General features: G+C 52.2%; 1 protein-coding gene across 1 annotated transcript in view; it reads left to right on the forward strand.

Moving 5' to 3' along the window:
• Positions 1 to 602: 602 nt before the first annotated feature.
• The window catches only part of RIMS4 (regulating synaptic membrane exocytosis 4), a gene marked incomplete at its 5' end in the record, with an annotated part of 62426 nt that continues 44035 nt past the window's right edge, over positions 603 to 18993 (forward strand). Inside the window, one exon of the mRNA XM_081256854.1 lies at positions 603 to 699. Within this exon, the coding sequence (XP_081112980.1) occupies positions 603 to 699 (97 nt within the window). The remainder of the gene's footprint in view (positions 700 to 18993) is intronic.

Genomic DNA, 18993 nt, shown 5'->3' on the forward strand with positions numbered 1-18993 from the left:
GTCTGTGTCCTGGGGGGAGGCCGGTCTCAGTCGGGGACTGGACGTCTGGATTCGGGGCGAGTACGGGGGAGGGGACAACGTGGGGGGCGCGGTCCCTGGACTGAGAGCGCAGCAGCCCTGCGCGCTCCTCTCTTGGGGCGCGCACACCTGGCGGCCTGGGCGGCGAGCAGGGGCCCCGCCCGCGCCCTCCGGCTCCCACGCCCCGCGCGCGGCGCCCCCTCCCTCGGGCGGTGCCGATTGGCTGCGGCGGCGGCTCGAGCCCGCCCCTCGCGTCCGGCGATGGGCGCCGCGGGCCAGAGTGAGCTGCGCCGCCACAGCTGCTGCTGCCGCCGCCGCCGCCGCCGCCGCCGCCGCCGCCGCCACCGCCGTTACCGCAGCCGCCGGGAGCACAGCGCGCCTCGGGTCCGCGGGCCGCCAGCTCCCGGCCCGCCTTCCGGCCCAGCCGCGCCCGCCAGCCCCGCCGCGGAGCCCCGGCCCGGCCTCGGGCCGCCGCCACCACGCCGCGCGCCGTACTCCGCGTCAAGAATGGGGCGGCCAAGCTGCCCAAGCCGGCCGCCGCCGCCGCCGCCGCCGCGGCCGAGGCGTCCGGCGCCGGTGCGGGCATGGAGCGCTCGCAGAGCCGCCTCAGCCTGTCCGCCTCCTTCGAGGCGCTCGCCATCTACTTCCCGTGCATGAACTCCTTCGACGACGAGGACGCGGGTAAGCGCGTGGCCCGCCCCCGACCCCTGGGGGGCGTCCCGGGAGCCAGATCCCGAGGCCCCCTCCCCGACCCGGTGCGCCCTAAGAGGTGGCCACTCTTTCCTCCCCACCCCCAATCCCAAGCACGCTCGGGGATGCGCCCCCAGGGTCTTCTTTCCCACCCACAGGACCTCAGATCTCTAGGATGTGGGGTCTCCTCGCCTCCCGCCGCCCGCAGGGACCCCTAGATCATCTGCATTCACCCCTTTTCCGCAAGTGGGCCCTTTGGGTCGCCTGGACTTAGCTCTCCCTACTCACCTGCGCCTACTGAATTCTCCCGGTCTTGTCCCTGGATCCGACCCGCCACCCTGCCCGAGCCTCTTGTATGTGCCCACTCCTCAAACCCCGGGGCTTTGGCCGCCTCACCCCCGGGGCTCCGACGCGCCCCCCCCCATTGGAGGTCGCACGCAACCTTACCCCTCCATCTTTGTCTTGGCTGCATCCAGAGACTCCCTGCCCAAGACCCCCGCCCTGCGCCCAAGGCCTTGAGCGCCCCTGTTTGTCTCTCCTCCTCTTCCCCCAGTCCTTTAAGGACTGGGGCGGACCGCGAGGGGACCGGTCGGGTGACGGCCTTTCCTCTCGGTTCTTCCCGGCGCGGCGGTTCCCCCAGGGAGGCGTAGGGCGGCACCGACTCTACACCTGCGCGCCCTCCGGAGTGTGCCCCTGACCCCGGGTGCTCTTGTGCCTGGAGTAGCCCTTCTAGGTGGGCTGCACCGGGCCACCATACAGAGGCCCGAACCTCAGGCTCCCAGGCCTGCGCGCAACCCCAGCCAGAGCCCAAGGGGCGGGGAAATGTAGGGAAAACAGCTCTTGGGGGCCCTGGGACCAGGCAGAGGAAACAGAAGGGCTTCAGATCTGGTTCTGCGGTGAGGAAGCGAAGCCACCAACAGGTGGGGTACCTAGAGGGCTTGGGTGAGAGTTCCCCAAAGAGTGCCAGATTGGGAGTTGGAATGAGGTTCCAGTCTTGCTTCTCTCCGTATTAGCCATGACCTTGAGCAAGTCATGCCACCCCTAGCCTCCATATCCTGATCTGTAAAATGGGATGACAGTACCTCAGACATAAAGGTAAAGTTAAAAGTGTTTTGTAAGCTGAAAATCTGAGAGTATTTTAATTCAATGAGGGGATGAAAGGGAGAGGGGTGTGTGTGGTGGGGAGGAGTAAAATGGTTTCATGGACGCTTTTGAGAACTTGATGAAAATATGGACAAGTTCTCCAAAAAATACACATAGGCACCATCCAAAAATTTTTGTCCACAGTTTCAGGGAGTTCATGGGCCCTGCTTAAGACTCTCTGCCTGCAGGGACCCTTATCTGGTCAGCCTGTTATCTGATAAGCCTTGGATGGAACGGTGGGTGATGGGTGCTCATGTCTTTCTGCTGGAGCAGGAGGCAGGTGGGGAGAAAGGGAGAAGGTTCCCCAGAAGAAAGTGTTGGCTGAGTGAATGAATGGGGCTATGTGAGGCTGACCCCTGACAGACCGGTCTTGCTGTTGACCTGGAGATGGAGGTGGAGTAAAGATGGTTACCGCAGAGCCATTTTACAGAATCCCCATTTTACAGAAAAAATAACTGAGGTTCAGAGGCTTAACTTCCCCCGTGATGCAGCTGAGGGTGGATGTATTATTATTCTGGACAAGGCAAGGTGAGGAGGGGTGGAGGGGTTCTCCTAACCCAGTGGCCTCCTCTGGAGCAAAATCCAGGAGAGGAAGTCCCGGCTAGCATGGGGGCTTGGGGAGGGAGCCCCACCTGCCTCGGTGAGCTGGCTCCCCCATGCCTCACTTGACGTTCAAGGACGCTCCTGAAGTTCCAACAGGCCACTTGGGTCTCGAGAGGCAAGGTGCATCAGTGGCAGGGACAGTTGGGTTTTTCTTCAAAGTCATGCTCCATGTCATGGTTCAGATGCCTTGGTTATTATTGTTGGTTGCTGGTGACTTGCTTTGGTTTCACGTGAGTCAGAATAGATAACTTCATGGAATATTAGAGATTTTTAAAGGTCACTATTTTTTTTTTCCAGCGGGTTTCTTCAAATTCTTAAGTTTTTCACTTGGAGCACCTAGAAATCATCTTGTCCGACCCTTTTTCGCCCCCAAATTGGTGTGTGTGTGTATTTGTGTGAATGTATGCATGTGTGTGAGATTGAAGCCCCAGTGTTTGTGTGTGTGTGTGTGTGTGTGTGTGTGTAACCCAAGGTCACCCAGTGAGGCAGGCACTCAGCCAAGACAAAAATCAGGTTTCTGGTTCTCTTTCCAGTAAAACACTAGCCCTCTCTCTGAAAGAGGATTTTTTAAAAAGTCAAATCTCACTGTGTAGAAAATGGTTCCCAGGTGAAGAGGTCCCAGGGAGCGGCTGGCAGCCAAGAGTTTGGTTTGGGCATCTCATGCTCACTGTCTGTTCATCTTAAGGGATGCTTCGAGTTTGGGAGCGGCGGGGAGAAAAAGTGAAGTTTCCTTTAGGGAAGGCTAATGAGTGTCTGGTGAAAATCGGAAGTAGGGAACGTTGTCTTGGTGCTTAATTTCTCCTGTTCTTCTCAAAGTCATTAATTTTCTCCTAAAAAAAAAAAAGCCCCTTGGATTTATTCTTTTAGAACGGCACCACCCTGAACTAATTTCGAAAAGCAGTTTGAATATATCTCAGATACTGGACAGAGACTGCTCCAGTTGCAGGGCTGTCAGAATTGGCTTTGCTTTACCTTTCTCTTCTTTGCTCCCTCCCCTCACCAGTTTCATGCCCCTTTGTCCCTGATGACTCAGAAGTGTCCCTGATGGGCCTCTGGCTCATCTGGGTGCCTCCCCTTTGTTGCTGCTTCTGACTCCTGTCCAATGCACCTTTTTCATCAACTGGATTGACTCAGAGCCATCTTCAGGGCTTACATGCCACCCTTCAGCTGGTTTCCTGAGAAACTGTATGAGGAGGAGACTTTCATTAGCCTTAACTGGGCCACAGCACTTTCCTGCCTCCGGCTTGGGAGCCTTGGACATTTTGTCAGCAAAGGAAGCTGCCCCTTCCACCCCTTTCTAGCCACCCTGCGGTTCAGGAAGCTGGTCATTGCAGATTCCTAGAATTCCTCCCAAGGAGCATCTTCCATTGTGCACTCTGAACCCATTACTTACACTGCTTTTGCCCCTTTTCACAAAGATGCTGAGGCTTTAGAGAGGCATGCTCTCGGGAGGCATTTTTTGTGTCTGTGTCTTCATGGCTCAGCCTTGCTGGTGCTGGCTTTATAATTGAGGAGGGGTGGGGCAGGGAGGAGTTAGACACGTGACCTCTGCTTTTTCACATCTATATTGTTGGTTGCTGGTGACTTGGAGGAAGAAAATAATAGCATGGACCCCAGAAGGTCAACATTTTTTAAATGATTACCTTTCTCTAAGTATCCTCCTAGGCACTTTCAATATTGTTTTCTTTCCTCACAGCAATTCTATACAATTAACATTTAACATTCCCCATTTTCAGATGAGAAAACTGAGGCACAGAGAGAATATTTTTCAAGGTCACTGAGCCGGGAAATGAGGGTGGTAGGATTTGAACTTGAGCAGTCTGACTCAGGCATCTATGCTGTTGATTATTATGCTGTTTGTGCTACGAAAAGGGCTTAGTACAGTACCTGGCACTAGATAGGCTCTCAATACCTGTTAGCTCTTATCTTTCTTATTACCAAGTAAGACTTATTTCTGAGCATGACTGTAAAAAACAATCTGTGGGTTTGAGGAGGGGGGGTAGCCTGGTTCTCAAAATGTTGGCTTTTATAATTTTAATAAGCTAATTTTATTGCACTGTTGTAGCTATTAAGGCAGAGTTGGGCCCTTCTTCTTGGAGGGGGTTTAAAGATGGGATTTGGGGGACTTGCATGTGGAACAAGAGGGTGGGGAGCACATAGCTCCCCATTTCCCTGTTCTCTTTAACAGTTAATTTTCATTACATCTACAGTCCCAGTCCTGACACTCTGCCTTGGGGCACAGCTGGGGGAGCAAGAGTGTCTTCAGTATCCAGCAAATGCCAAAGGGCGTTGCTATATCAGGGTCTGGAATTGAGGATGGTGTCCCTGAGTCTGACCAAGTGGTTTTGGCGTCCAGTTCTCCCCCACCCGCCCGGGAGAGGGGCGGAGAAGCTGGAGCAGCCAGCTCCGATTTGCCCATAGGATGCTTCGATCCAGCGCAAGGAGGAAGTTGCCATGGCAACACGGGCTGGCTACCGGTCCCTCTCCTAGCAGTTCGGGCCACATTTCTGGGCTGGAAAGCCCTTCGTGGTACTGCCTTCTTCCGCTCAGACCAAATCTGGTGGGTGGGGTGGCATGGTGGATGGGTCCCACAGACTAGTGCTAAAGCCCACTCCCCTTGTTTTTGGACGGAGGGGAAATGGAGGGGGCTGTCTGAGTTACTTCTCCTGGCTCGTGGGGTGGAGATACTCCTGTCTTGCCAGACAGATCTCAACAGGGGTCATGAGAGCTCCAAATCCTGCCCCACCCCAGGCACCTGGAATGACCCCGCTGGAATCCCCCCTCCCTTCCCCAATTTCCTCCTTTTGGCAAGGTTTTCTTTCCCAGACCAAGTGCTAACTTTCGTCCTTGAAATTTGACCTGAGCTTTTTCTGGGAAACAAAATGTCCTGCTCTCCCATCCCTTCCCCCTGAGATGGTGGGAACAGAGTACTTCAGCCCTAAATGGGGGCTGGGGCTGGGTGGATAAGGGGGAGTGGTGAGGGGGGAGGCCTTAAAATACCCTTCAGGATTAGGGCCACTTGAGGGCATGAGGTGGAGGCTTTGAAGCCTCCACTCCCACCCTCGTCCCTAGGGCAGGCCACTTCCTGTCCCCCCTCTGCCCCGTTCCCTAATTTACCACCAAGCACTGTAATCTCCTCTCTGGGCTGGGAATTGGGCAGAACTCTTTAGATAACCGAGGCATAGTAAAGAATCGAACCAGTTGTTCCCATCGTTCAAGTTGTGGGTGTGTGAGTGTGGACCCAAACGACTTTATCTTAAATTACTCTGAAAGAAGTATTTCAGAAAAATTGGGTGACGGGGAGTCATCCCTTCCCCCATTACACAGATCACTGGCCTGTGGATCTGCTCTGATGCAGTTTGAGCTCTTTCCTAAAATTCTCTCTCTCTCTGGCACCCTCTCTTCCTTGTCCCCAAGCCGCCAGACTCATGGCTTCAGCTTCCTTGGCTTTTGCAGCTGCCAGAGGCCCACCTGGTTCTGTTTGGTGGGAAGGGGAAAGGAGGGGCCCATTCCCCTCGGCTCCCTTTGAGAACTAGGCTCTGCCTTCCTCCCCGCCCACCTCCATCCCAGAGGCCGAGCCTGTTCTTAACTAACGGAAGGCGGAAGGCGGAGTGAGGGCAGGGCGGAGGTGCGGAGGAGAGCAGACCGCAGGCCAGCTGACCCTCTCTCCCACCTCAGGGCCTTTCTTTTCCTTTGCCTCTTCTGACATCTCTTCATTGTGGCCTTAACAACCATCGCTTCAGGATTTCTTTTAAGAATTGTTGGAAAGGCACCAGTTTTGGAGGACGTGCTCAGAAGGGTGCAGACATCTCCCCCACTGTAATCTGTGTACCGCCCCCCACCCCGACGATGTTTTCCAGTCAAGCCCACTGTCTTACTGTCAGAGCTCCAGTTCCAAACCCCACATCCAGTCCCTTGGAATGACTGACTGGAATTCTCTCCTTCTCCCACCCAGTTTACTCCATGGAGCTTGGATTTGACTCCACTTTGGTGCTAGGGCCTCAGGCAAGTCCTGGGCCTCAGTTTCCCCATCTTGAAAAAGGGATTAATTATCCTTGTCTGAGCATCTCTTGGGGTTGTACAAATAAAATGATCAGGAGGCTTGTTTGGCTGTGCTCAGTGCTTTCCATAATCTTACTGAATCTTATAGCAGCCAAAAGGGGTAGCAGCTGTTGCCGATGTACCCATTTTGCAGATGAGGAAAAGCCAGGCAGCTTGGTGTTGTTTAGTGACTTTTTTGGGTTTCATGGTGGTGATTCAAACCCAGGCATGTTTGACTCCAGAGACCACCCTCTGCCTCGTGGCCTGAAATGAGATTCCTGGTGGGAACAGGCAGTGTAAGCCCCAGGGGCTGTGCTTGGGCTGTCAAAACAGCCACTGACAAAGGCCAGGGTGTGAGGGCCTATTCACATCCAGATGCATCCCTCCAGGGTCTGCCATCCCACTGCATTCCACCCCAGCCCACTGGAGTGCCTTCCTGGCCATCAGTTCCTGGATGGTCCCCATCAGAGGGCTGTCTGGCCTCCTTGAAGAATCCAGTTGTCTGCCCTGGCCCTGGGGGCTGAGCCATCACCTGCCTCTCCAGACCGATGTAGGCCAGTGCTGGATTATATTTAACGCTGTGCTATTTCCACTTGACAGCTCCAGAGAGCCATCCCCCCTCCCCTTTTCTCCTTCCTCCCCCCTCCCCTTCTGATTCACTCGGAAACTGACAAGGCTGATGTCAGCGCCTTATTCTTAGCCCCCGTAATTGTAACTGCATTTAGCAGTGCGCACTTCATTAACAGTTTCTGCGAGGGGGCAGTGAGATGACTGCATGGCTGGGCAGGGACACGGGTGGGGGTGGGGAGGGGGCAGCTGCTGCAGGGACCCTGGCCAGCTGCCTCTTCTGAATGGACCAGCTGGGCAGGTTCCAGGCCTGGCTTTCCAAGACTAGCAGTCTTGGAAGGCCCCTTGGAGAGCACCTAGTCCACTCTCCTCATTAGGCAGGGAGGGAAACTGAGGCTCAGTGAGGCAAAGCAGCTTGCCAAGGTCACGTGTTAAGGATCCAGGGCTCTGGCCTTTGAGTCTAGGTTTTCTTCTTTGGTATTATTCATTCAGCTAATACTTAATTAGCTGCTCAGTGCCCAACAGCATTCTAGGTGCTGGGGCTATATTGGGCGAACAAGGCAGACACAGTTTCTGCGCTCACGGAGTTATGTTCTGAGGTGGAGGGGACAGACAGTAAGCAGGAAAGCAATTAAACAAATAATTTCAGATTGTGTTAAGTGAAATGAAAATAAGACAGGTTGATGGGATAGGAGATAACATTAAGTAAGATAGTCAGGAAAGGCTCACTGAGGAGGTGACATTTGAGTTGTGACCTAAATGACAGAGCCAGTAATGGGAATATGAGGGGATAGAGGGATCTAGGCAGAGGCAACAGCTGGTGCAAAGGCCCTGAGGTCAGCGCGGAGTTTGGGTGTTTAGGGAAGAGAAAGCAGACCAGCGTGGTTAGACTGCATGAGGGGAAACGAGGTCAGAGAAGTAAGCTGGGGGCGGATCACTCAGCCTGGTAGACAATGATAAGGAGTATCAGGTGGGGAAACTGAAGTTCAGATTGGGAATGGAAAAGACCCCCAGCTGGGTAAAGACAGAGGCCGAGCACTCCCGAATCCCTGTCTTTTTAGTCCCTTAGACACAGGTGGCTGTGCCTTTAAGTGCATCACGTGGCTTCCTTTCACATTGTAGCTGGTAGTGTGGAGTCTGGGAAGGGCTTTTTCTGCCCTCCCTGCCCGCCCCTCTCTCCTCCTCGACTCTCACCCGACCCAGCTGTATAGCTTCTTAGGGTGACGTAGCTGAGAAACTCTGGGGAGCTTTCGTGGTGGGACAGAAAGAACATGGCTTTGGAATCCAACACACCTGAATTTTTATCCTGCCTCTGCTGCTTCTAAATTGTGTGACCTTGGGCAAGTGGCTTCAACTCTTCCGGGGCTCAATTTCCTCATCTGTAAAAGGGGGGCATAATAATAACAAGTTCTTCAAAGGGTCATTGTGAGTAATAAATTGATATAATGCACAAAACACACCTACCCCAGAGCCGGGCATGTGGAACTAAGATTTCCTCAGTTATAAGGACTAATGAGATCGTGGGTTTAATGCTGGGCACGTAGTAGATGCTCAGTTAGAGGTTACTGCTGCAATTGTGGTTGTTACTGTTGGTTTTAACGGGTCAGAATCATCGAGGGGGCTTGTTAAAACATAAATTGCTGGGCCTCACCCCAGAGTTTCTCATTCCATCTGGGGCGGGGTCTGAAAATCTCATTTCTTTTTTTTTTTCCCCAAATATTTATTTATTTGGTTGCACCAAGTCTTAGTTGTGGCTCACTGGCTCCTTAGTTGCAAGCACATGGCCTCCTTAGTTGTGGCATGCGAACTCTTAGTTGCAGCGTGCGTGTGGGATCTAGTTCCCTGACTAGGGATTGAACCTGGGCCCCCTGCGTTGGGAGCACGGAGTCCTATCCACTGCGCCACCAGGGAGGTCCCCTGGAAATCTCATTTCTAACAAGTTCCCAGGTGATGCTGATACTGGTCCAGGGAGCCTACTTTGAGAATCACTGGGTTAGAGAAAAAGCTGGAGAGAAATGAAGGGTTCTTCTCAACTTGGGATGCCTCCTGGCTACCTGTGTCTTAGATGCTGGGGACATTGGGTACCAAATTCAGGACCCGGGTTCAGTCTTCAGGCACGCATGTTTCCATCACATGGTCTCGGATCAAATGAGCCTCAGCTGCTGCCCTGCTTTGCACTGGGTTTAATGTGAAGGACCCCATCAATCCTTTTGGACATCATCTGTATAGATGATAAATGAGTCGACATGAATAACACATCAGACCATAATATCCTTTTGTGGAATATTGAGGGGCTCAGGTCTAGCACCTTTTACCGAAGGGAACAGGACGCAGTCCTTTTCCTGCATTGGGGAAAGGCAGGACTATGTGTTAAAACCAGGAGGTTCATTTGAGGACAGGTCTCTGCTGGGAAAAAGTAAATCAAAGGGACCATCAATGTTAAGGGGCAAAATGCTGGGAAATGCTACCAAGAGACTTTACTGAGTCAGTTTATTTAGATGTTTCTAAGAAAGGGGTTGCTGTTAATTTTCTAGGGAAGGTTGAGATTTTGCTTAGATTGGAGGCGTGGGGGACAAACCATATGATGTGATAAGATTCCCATCCAGTCCCTTAAAATTCAGAGTCTGAAGATACAGGCATTTACAAATACATTCCCGGTGGGACTTGTCCTCAACTGATGGGAAACACTTCTCCAAGAGGGTTGGCTCAGGATAGCAAAAGAGCACAGACTTTGGAGGGCCCCAAACCTGGGTTGAATCTCTGCCACCTACTAGCTGTGTCTCTTGATTATGATACGTAACTATTCTGGGCCTCAGCCTCGTGCTTCGTAAAATGGAGTGAATAACTCTACCCTGTGAGAAGTAGAGATAATGCATGTGTGAGGCATAGAAGGCGTCCAGGACATGGCAGCGCTGCCTTTCCTGCTATTGTAGACTTCCTGGGTGCAGGAAGTGTGGGATGGTGGGAGCGCATTGCCTGCGTTTGGGACTCCTGGCTCGGGTCTGGACAGCTGGTGCTTGCTCTGTGCCCAGTGGGGCCTGAGAGCCTGCATTAGCAGTCAGGAGAAGAGGTCTCCGTTCAGCTGCCAGATCTCAGCATCTCCTCCGGCCGCTTCCCTTTGTCTTTTGGGCCTCAGGATCCCCATTTACACAGTGAGGTGTCTAGTGGGCTTGGTTTAGATACAACCAGAGTCTCCCAGAAAACGGGGCACTTGTCCAGGCCCCCATCTCCTCCTTTGGATTTCTCCCCTGCTCCTCTGCCTCTATGGTCGTTTTCATCCCCAGAGCATCCCCTCCTGCCAAAGTTTCTAGCTGGTCCTTGGCTGATTGGTCATTGAATACTTTTTAAAAGAATAAGTATTATTTGGATTAAGTAAATATATGCAGTTGGTACAACTTTTTTTTTTTTTTTTTTTTTTTTTTTTTTGTGGTACGCGGGCCTCTCACTGTTGTGGCCTCTCCCGTTGCGGAGCACAGGCTCAGCGGCCATGGCTCAGGGGCCCAGCCACTCTGCGGCATGTGGGATCTTCCCGGACCGGGACACGAACCCGTGTCCCCTCATCAGCAGGCGGACTGTCAACCACTGCACTACCAGGGAAGCCCCATGGTACAACATTTTAGAAGCACGAAAAATATCCAATTAAAAGGGCCCCAGACACCTCTGTCTTCTGGGTCTCCTGTCCCCTCCCCAGGACAAACACTGTTTCTAGCTCTCACAACCCTTTATGCTGCTGTTACTGACAGTAACATGTTCTGTGGTGAAAAGCCAAACAGCACAAAGGACACCCAAGAAAACATCAGTCTCCCTCACACCTCAGCCACCTAATCCCACTCCCACAAACCACCAGTATGGTCTTTTAGGCTACCAGTTTTTTCTTTATTTTCCAGTTAGTAAATTCTTATTAAGTACTTATGGTGGTGCCCAGTCCTGTGAGGATTCAAGAGTAGTCAGATGATACCAGGCGGTATAGCACAGTGGTGGTTATGATACACACTCCACAGCTAGATGGCCTGGGTTTGAATCCTGGCTTTGCCACTCATTGGCTGTGTGACCTTGAGCAAGTGACTTAACTTCTCTGAGCCTCAGTCTCCTGTGAAATGGGCCCATAATAGCCCCTCCCTGCCTTGAAGGTGTCAGGAGGATTAAATGAGTAAGTATTTGTGACATGCTTTGTAGAGAGCCCGAATACAGTAGAAGTGTGTTAAGAGTATTAGCTATTACTGTCTCAGAGCGCTTAAGCCAGAAGTCTCTCTGAAGTCCTCTAGCATCTTTAGCGGAGGCCCAGAGAGGGATCTCATGGTTTGCTCAAAGCTTCACAGCAGGTCTCTGGTAAAACCAGGGGTAGAACTGATGTTTCTGGACTCCCAGTCAGGGCCTCTTCCTCTCCCAGGTGACCCAAGTGGCTACTTTGCACCCTATTGGCACCTGAGGCTTCAATTCCATACCCTGCATTTCCAGTACTTGGTGTCCCTGAGAAATGCCGCTTGGAGTCGCCTTGGGAGTGGGTGGGAGGATATGTCACTAATTGGGGCCTGTAATGGAAAGTAATTAGTTCCTCAGCAAATGTCGAGAAACATGTCTCATCTGCCTGGGCCCAACACCGAGACTGGACCAGGTGCCTTGGGGGCCCACCCAGACCCAGGCCAACCCACCCCCGAACCATCTGGCCCCTGGAAGCTGCAGCCACTTCTCTCTAGCTTCTGTTGGGTATGCTGGGTCCTGGGAGAGGGGCCCCCAAACTGGGAGGCCTGGCCCTGATGGGAATGGGGTGGGTGCTAAGAGGGAGGGAGAAATTAACATGTGTAGTCTTCTTAGGCTCCTCCCTCCAAGTCTTCAACTTGAAAAGAATATAGAAGATGGGAGACTTCTCTCCTGTCCCCACTGTCTCAGCTTGAGACGTGGATTCTTGTGCAGGTGATATGCTCTGAGTGCTGTCAGGTGAGACTGGGATGCAGGATGGGCAGGAAAAGAAACACCTAACGATGGGCACTCAGCCACGGGCCAGCCTCAGCCTGACCCATGGGAAGCTCTAGAGGGCGGATGGCGTCACAGAGTTGACCGGCCTTCTGGACTCCCATATCAGTCAGTCATGGGCTGTGGACAGTCCCCCCGGGGCGGCGGGGGAGCGGAGACATAACTTTTGGGGCAAGGCAGCTCCCATCAGCTAAGAGCAGCCCTCCAAAGAAGGGGCAGCTGTGAGCTGGAATTGCAGAAACTCGCAGCAGCTGTGAGATGGGTGTCCTGCTTGGTAAAGGGGCTCTGGCTGGGCTGGGTCCACCCACCTGCTGTCTGGGAACTTCTGGCGACAGTTAGGAGAGCAGGTGTGGCCAGCTCTGTGCTGGGTAGTGCCCACCCCTATTACAGGTCACCCTCTCCATGGTCCCACAAGGTGTGCGTGGTCATTACGTTAGGTGGGGCTGGAGGAATCAAGTGTCCAGAGGGACTCCTGGCTTGGCCAAGGTCAAATTGGTGAAGGGTAGGTCAGGACTGCAAACCCGAGCCTGCCTCCAACACTTGTGGTCTTTCCAGCATTCTGTGCTGCATTTAATTTTTTTCATGAATATATGTGTGTATTTTGTGCTTCCTGGTGGGTTTCTTTCCAGGTACCTCTTTTTTTTTTTAATTTATTTATTTTTGGCTGCGTTGGGTCTTCGTTGCTGCACGTGGGCTTTCTCTAGTTGCAGCGAGCGGGGGGCTACTTCTCGTTGCGGTGGCTTCTCATTGCGGAGCACGGGCTCTAGAGCACAGGCTAGTACTAGAGCACAGGCTAGTAGTTGTGGCACACGGGCTTAGTTGTTCCGCGGCATGTGGGATCTTCCGGGACCAGGGCTTGAACCTGTGTCGCCTGCATTGGCAGGCAGATTCTTAACCACTGCGCCACCAGGGAAGTCCCCTAGGTACCTTTGGAAGGTGTCTTATCTTGGTTTTCTGTTTTGTACCTTGCAAACATAAAGACCTTTGGGCCTGACAGGTGTTTGCCTATTTGAGCTCACCTGATCCTCATGGAAAATTGGCTTTGTTTCCAGAGAGGTGGGCAGGGGACCTGACTGACAGACTCCTTGAGGTGAAAAGTTAAGGGGTAGCTGCTTTGTCATGGAATGAGCCCTGAATTTGTCATAAGAAAACCTGGATTTGAGACCCCATTTCTGCCCATTTGTCAGCTGAGTGACCCTGGGCAGGTCTCTTCGAGCCTTGCTTTTCTTCTTTAGGTGAACAAGTCCACAGCTAATAAGCCTCGGGTAGCCTGGCAGGTGTGCTAATGATACTGCATATAGCAAGGACCTGGCAAGGCTTTGACTGGGTTGGGGTGGGGAGTCCAAAACCAGACCTGAGGGACTTCCCTGGCGGTCCAGTGGTCAGGACTCCGTGCTTCCACTGCTGGGGGCCCGGGTTCCATACCTGGTCAGGGAACTAATATCCTGCAAGCCGCGTGGCATGGCAAAAAACAACAACAACAAAACAAAAAAAAACCCCAGAGCTGACCTCTGTAGCGTGTGCGTGGGAACCATGTCAGATCAGGGCCCATCTGTGAAATGGGAACAGTGACGTTTGTCTTCCTGTCCTAGCTTGGGCTCCCCACGAAACAAGGATTTGAGTACAAGTATTAGGTTGAACCACAGGAAACTGCCATTTTTAGGAGTCAAAGCAGTCAGATAGCAGTTGTAAGTGGTTCATATGGTTTCCGAAGGTGATGGATGAAACTCCAGGAGGGGAATGAGAAGGTCACTTGGGGAAACAGTGTGTTATCAGCCAAGTTATTATCGGTGTGTTATCACCCCGGACCGAGGGCAACCGCGTTGAGTCTTCCTGGGGGCTCTGGGAAACTGTAGAACAGGGCTTGGCAAACTTCTGTAAAGGGCCAGACCCTGGATGTTTTAGTCTTTATGGGTCATAAGGTCACTTTCCCAACTGCTGGATTACACAGTTGGAGGGCAGCCACCGACAATATATAAATGGATGGGTGGTGCTGTGTTCTAACAAAACTTTATTGACAAAAATAGGCAGTGAGCTGGATTTAGCCCATGGGCCCTAGTTTGCAGACCCCCGGAGGAGAACATGTAGCTCCGTTATCCCACCCAGGAGTGAGGGAGCTGGGGTGCTTATACGCCCACTCCCATCAGTCACTGGTTGAAGGCCAAGGGTGGGGATGGGGATGGAGTGGGGGCAGGGAGTTGTCTGTTGCCCTTGGCCAAGAGAAACAGGCGCTGGCCGCACGCAGGAGGTCAGGCCATCGGTCACTGAAATGCTAAAGGGATGTGGGACAGGGGATGGCTCCTGCCAGCTCAGAGGCCTGACTGTGTGTGGAGAGTGTACCTGAGAGGAAAGTGACAGGATGAACAGGAAAATGAGTTTGGGGTAGGGCCAGATGATCTAATTTCGCATTTCTAGCCTTTTCAGCCAGTTGTTACTTCCAGGCAAAACCCGGCTCCTCCATTCTTGGCAGGCTTGTTTGAATTTTCTGCTTCCTGTACCTCTGCTTGGGCAATTTCGTCTTCTGGGATGCCCCCACCTTCCCCCTCAGGGCTCCGATGCCACTTGCTCCAGGAAGCACACCTCTCTTCTCTCAGGCAGAGTTGATTGTTCCTCCTGGGCATTCACGTGGCACTCTGAGCTTCTCTTCTCTCTCTCCAGCAGTTGCAAAGTCTGGCTGACATCACTTTTCACTGCCACACTGAGAGCCCCTCCAGGTCAGGGACTGTGATTCTCTGCTGCATCCCACCCAGGGGAGCACTGATTTGGGAAAGGTGAAGCCGAACCCCAAAGCTTCCCAGACTCTCTCCCTCCCCCTTCTTTCCTCCCTCTCTCTCTTTCTTCTCCAGTATCTGCTGATGACCCGAGACAAGCCCAGTCTTTGCCCTCATGGAGTTTACAGTCTGGTGGGAGGGGTTAGACATTCGACAACCCAAAGGAACAACTAATAATTTGAATATTACTGTGCTTAGTGCCACACAAGTCAAGTGCAGGGTGCCGGGGGAGGCTGGAGCTGGAAGAACTGACCTGGGGGAGAGGAGGGGAGGAGACAGCGAAGCTGAGACTTAAGGGATGAGTGGAGTTGGCCAAATGAAGGCGGGGGAGTGGCGGAGTGAGACAGGATGCCATGGCTCTGAGAGCACGGACTTGGGGTCAATTATGGGAGTTGGGGGGTGCAAATCTTGGATTCTCTCAGTCTTTGTGGCTGTCGCCCCCTCCCCTCATCTGTCTGTCTTCTTCCTCTCTCTCTCATTCTCTCTCTCGCACATACACACATACACGTATGCACACGGATGGAAATATTGACCATAATTACTTCTGCGGGGCAGAATTCTGGGTAGTTTTTGTTTTCTAGTTTGCACTTCTTTGGTATTTTCCAAATTTTCTACAGTGGACAAGTCATGGCAAAAATTGAAGTCTTCAGCATCCGGAGACCACACTCCCACTGGTAGTTGTGTGACCTTGACCACGTTGTTTAATCACTCCTGCTTCTGTCTCTCTCTATAAGATGAGGACAGGGATGGTGGACACACGGTACCCATCACCTTCTGACACTTCACCTCCCTTAACTCATCAGAGCTTCACAACTACTCCGTGGGGCAGGTGCTGTCACTATCCCTGTTTTATAGATGGGGAAACAGGCATGGAGAGGTTAAGTACATTGCTCAAGGTCACACAGTAAGAGACAGAAGTAGGATTGAAACCCAGATGTCTGACTCCAGAGTCTGAGCTTACCCACTTGGCTCTACTGCCTGCCTCCCAGGGTCAGGATGATAATCAATAAGAAGACACCCGTCAAGCCCTTAGCACAGTGCCTGGCGCACAGTTAGTGCTCTGTAGATATTAGTTCTTGTTATTATTAGCAGCTGTGCAAAGGCCCTGGGGTAGGAAAGGCACATGGTGTTTTGAAGGCACATGTGGTTAGTGAAGCAGCAGGACTGGGTCATACTAGGTCTTTAAAGTCAAGAATCTTGGATTTGAGCTTAAGGACAGTTGAGTTGGACCCTGTTGGGTTTTTCGCAGGTAAGTGACAGACTCAGAACTGGGGTTTACAAAGACCTCTCTGGTTGTGGGTGAGGAGAATGGGACCAGGAGGCCCAGGGATGGCTCCCTTTGTTATAGTGACTCTTCCCAAATGGGTCGGACCATCCCAACATGGACTCCTCAGACCCTGGCAGGGATGGTGTTTTGCTGTCTAGGCTGGCTGTGTGGGCTAGAGCACAAGACACGGAAGTCAGGGGTGTGTCACCAGGCAGGTCTGCTGGTGCGGCGAGGCTGGGAAGTGCCAGTTTGAAGGCAGGAACAAATTACTCTCCAGGAGATGAGGCCGGGCCAGTTCCTGTCATGGTACATTATTAAATTTGTGTAATCTTCATTCTAATACTTCCCAGCAGTGAATAAGAACCAAATTTAAAATGGTGGCTTTACATTTCTGGAATGAAGCTCTTTGTCAGGAACTCTTGAAACCCATAATTTTTCTCCAGAGGTGAATGTCTACATCCTTTAAAAATAATTAAAATAAAAAAATAATAAAACCACTCTTTCGTTAAAGGTTGGGTTTGAAGGTTTGTCTGCAGCCCAGTCCTGGCAAGAATTGAGAGTGGGGTCTGTATGTCTCCAGCCCCAGAAAAGGCTCAAAGTACGGCTGGGCCTGCAGATGCCCTGCGCCTCCCAAGGTCCCACGTACCTGGACCCCCCTTTCTAGGCCGTGTTCCGGGTACGTGGGACCCTCCCAGACATCTGCGTTTCAATCCTACTTCTGTCTCTTACTGTGTGATCTTGAGCAATGCACTTAACCTCTCCATGCCTGTTTCCCCATCTATAATAAACCCCTAAATCTGGGCCTTGCTAGGGAAGAAAGGTGGGAGAAGCCGCATGCCCACCTCACCCGCAAGTCTGTTGATTTGTAGGTTTTTTCTTTTTTTATCGTTTTTGGCCGCGCCAGACAGCAGGCGGGATTTTAGTTCCCCGAACAGGGATCAGACCTGTGCCCCCTGCAGTGGAAGCGCAGAGTCTTAACCACTGGACTGCCAGGGAAGTCCAGAAGCTGATGATTTGTGAAAGGGTTTGGTAAAAAATTAGACCGCGGTCTTTAGGAGAATTGCCCCGTGTCAGGCTGTGATGAGTTTTCTCATGACCCATTTGGTGGGCAGTAGACCCGGCTGCTGGTGGAACCATGGGCTGTGTCATTCCTGCCTTTACACTTAGCAAGAAAGGCCCTGATCTGGGGTCACCAGCACTACTGGGCTGATCTCCAGCCCTCCTCACTGGGTGAGGAATCTATGGGGCAATGGGGACATGCCCACCTGGACCCCCCTTTCTAGGCCATGTTCCGGGTACATGGGACCCTGGAATTCCCTGTTCAAACGGCCCTGAGTCAGCATCTGGGGTCTGTCCAGACCCCTTCTCTAGGCCCCTCCTCCATCACGGGTGTCCTGATATGTGGCCCCAAAGTAGCTGTTTGTGGAGGTGAGAACAGAACACACATGTACAGAGTGGGCCCCTGGATTTGTGGGGGTGGGGAGGAAGGGAAGGGATGGGCTACAGCCGAGGGCCTGTATTCAGAGCCTCTCTCCATATTCAGCCGTGGAACTCAGAGGATTCTAAATTTGAACCTGTCCTGGCCTTCAAGGTCATTATGAAGGCATATTTGTCAGAATGGAAGAATAGAACATGTTTTATGTAAGAGCCTGATTTATAACTTTTAAACATTTAGAATAAATATGATGGCCTCCATTGTACTTTTGCCCTGGGCCCTCCACTGTTGGGTGGGGACTTTGCATCATCCTTTGAACTGAGAGTGAGAGCCGCCCAGGGATGGCTCTTCCCCTCGTGATCCCACATGTGGGCTCTGGTGCACATGGCTCGTATGGCATGTTTGTGCTAGCCTCACCCCCACCCCAGGTGACTGAATTTAAATGGTACCTCCTGTAAAAGGATGAATTAGAAAAAGACCCATGGGGTGTACCGCCTGGCCAGTGAAAGCAGGCTATGTTTCCACCCACCTCGATTGGGCACCTTTGTGCAGGTAGCAACCTGTCCAATGGTTCACAGGGTCCCATGGACCTGAACCAGAGAGGGGCCTTGAGCAAGACCACCAGGGAAAGTGCTGATACTCTGGTGTCCCAAGATGATCATTAAAGTCATTTCACATTTTCAGTAATCATCCTTATCATGACAGCAAATGTTTATTTTGTGTTTCTCACATGCCGGGTACTCTGAGCACTTTATCTGGATTATCCTATCAAAACATCAGAATACGAAGCGGGTACAACTGTCATGCCCATTGCACACATTAGGAAACTGAGGCTCAGAGAAGAGACGCTCGCCTTTGGCTCAGGGTCATTCAGCAGTAAAGTCAAATGCAGGTCTGCCTGAGCCCATGAATCTATGGGCCTAACCACTGCTCCGCACGGCCCTTTCTCATTTTAAAGTGTTATTTATGCAGTCAGCGTATTTACTGACCCCCTACTCCAATGTGCTGGATGCTGAGGTAGGTATGGAGTAAGACGGGGGCCTCCCGCAGCCAAGGAGGAGAGACAAGCAGAGCAGATAACTGGGTGACCCCATTGAGCCGGGGGTGCTGAGTACAGCCTTGAAGGGTGAGAAGCTGTTTACGAGGCTGGAGTGGAAGGGGGGAGGGAGGTGCTTCAGACCCCTGGGGGTTCTGTGTGGTCAAGGAAGAGTGTCCTGAGGTTTATGGATGCCTTGTGGGTAGGTGGATTAAGAGATGGGTGTGGGTCTACAAAACAGAAATAAGAGTCACAGATGTAGAAAACAAATTTATGGTTACCAGGGGGTAAGGGGGGGAGGGATAAATTGGAAGACTGGGGTTGACGTATACATACTACTACATATAAAATAGTTAACTAATAAGGACCTACTGTATAGCACAGGGAACTCTATTCAGTATTCTGTAATGACCTATATGGGAACAGAATCTAAAAAAGAGTGGATGTA

Source organism: Mesoplodon bidens (assembly GCF_964165515.1).
Source record: "Mesoplodon bidens genome assembly, chromosome: 15".
NCBI classification, from domain to species: Eukaryota; Metazoa; Chordata; class Mammalia; order Artiodactyla; family Ziphiidae; genus Mesoplodon; species Mesoplodon bidens.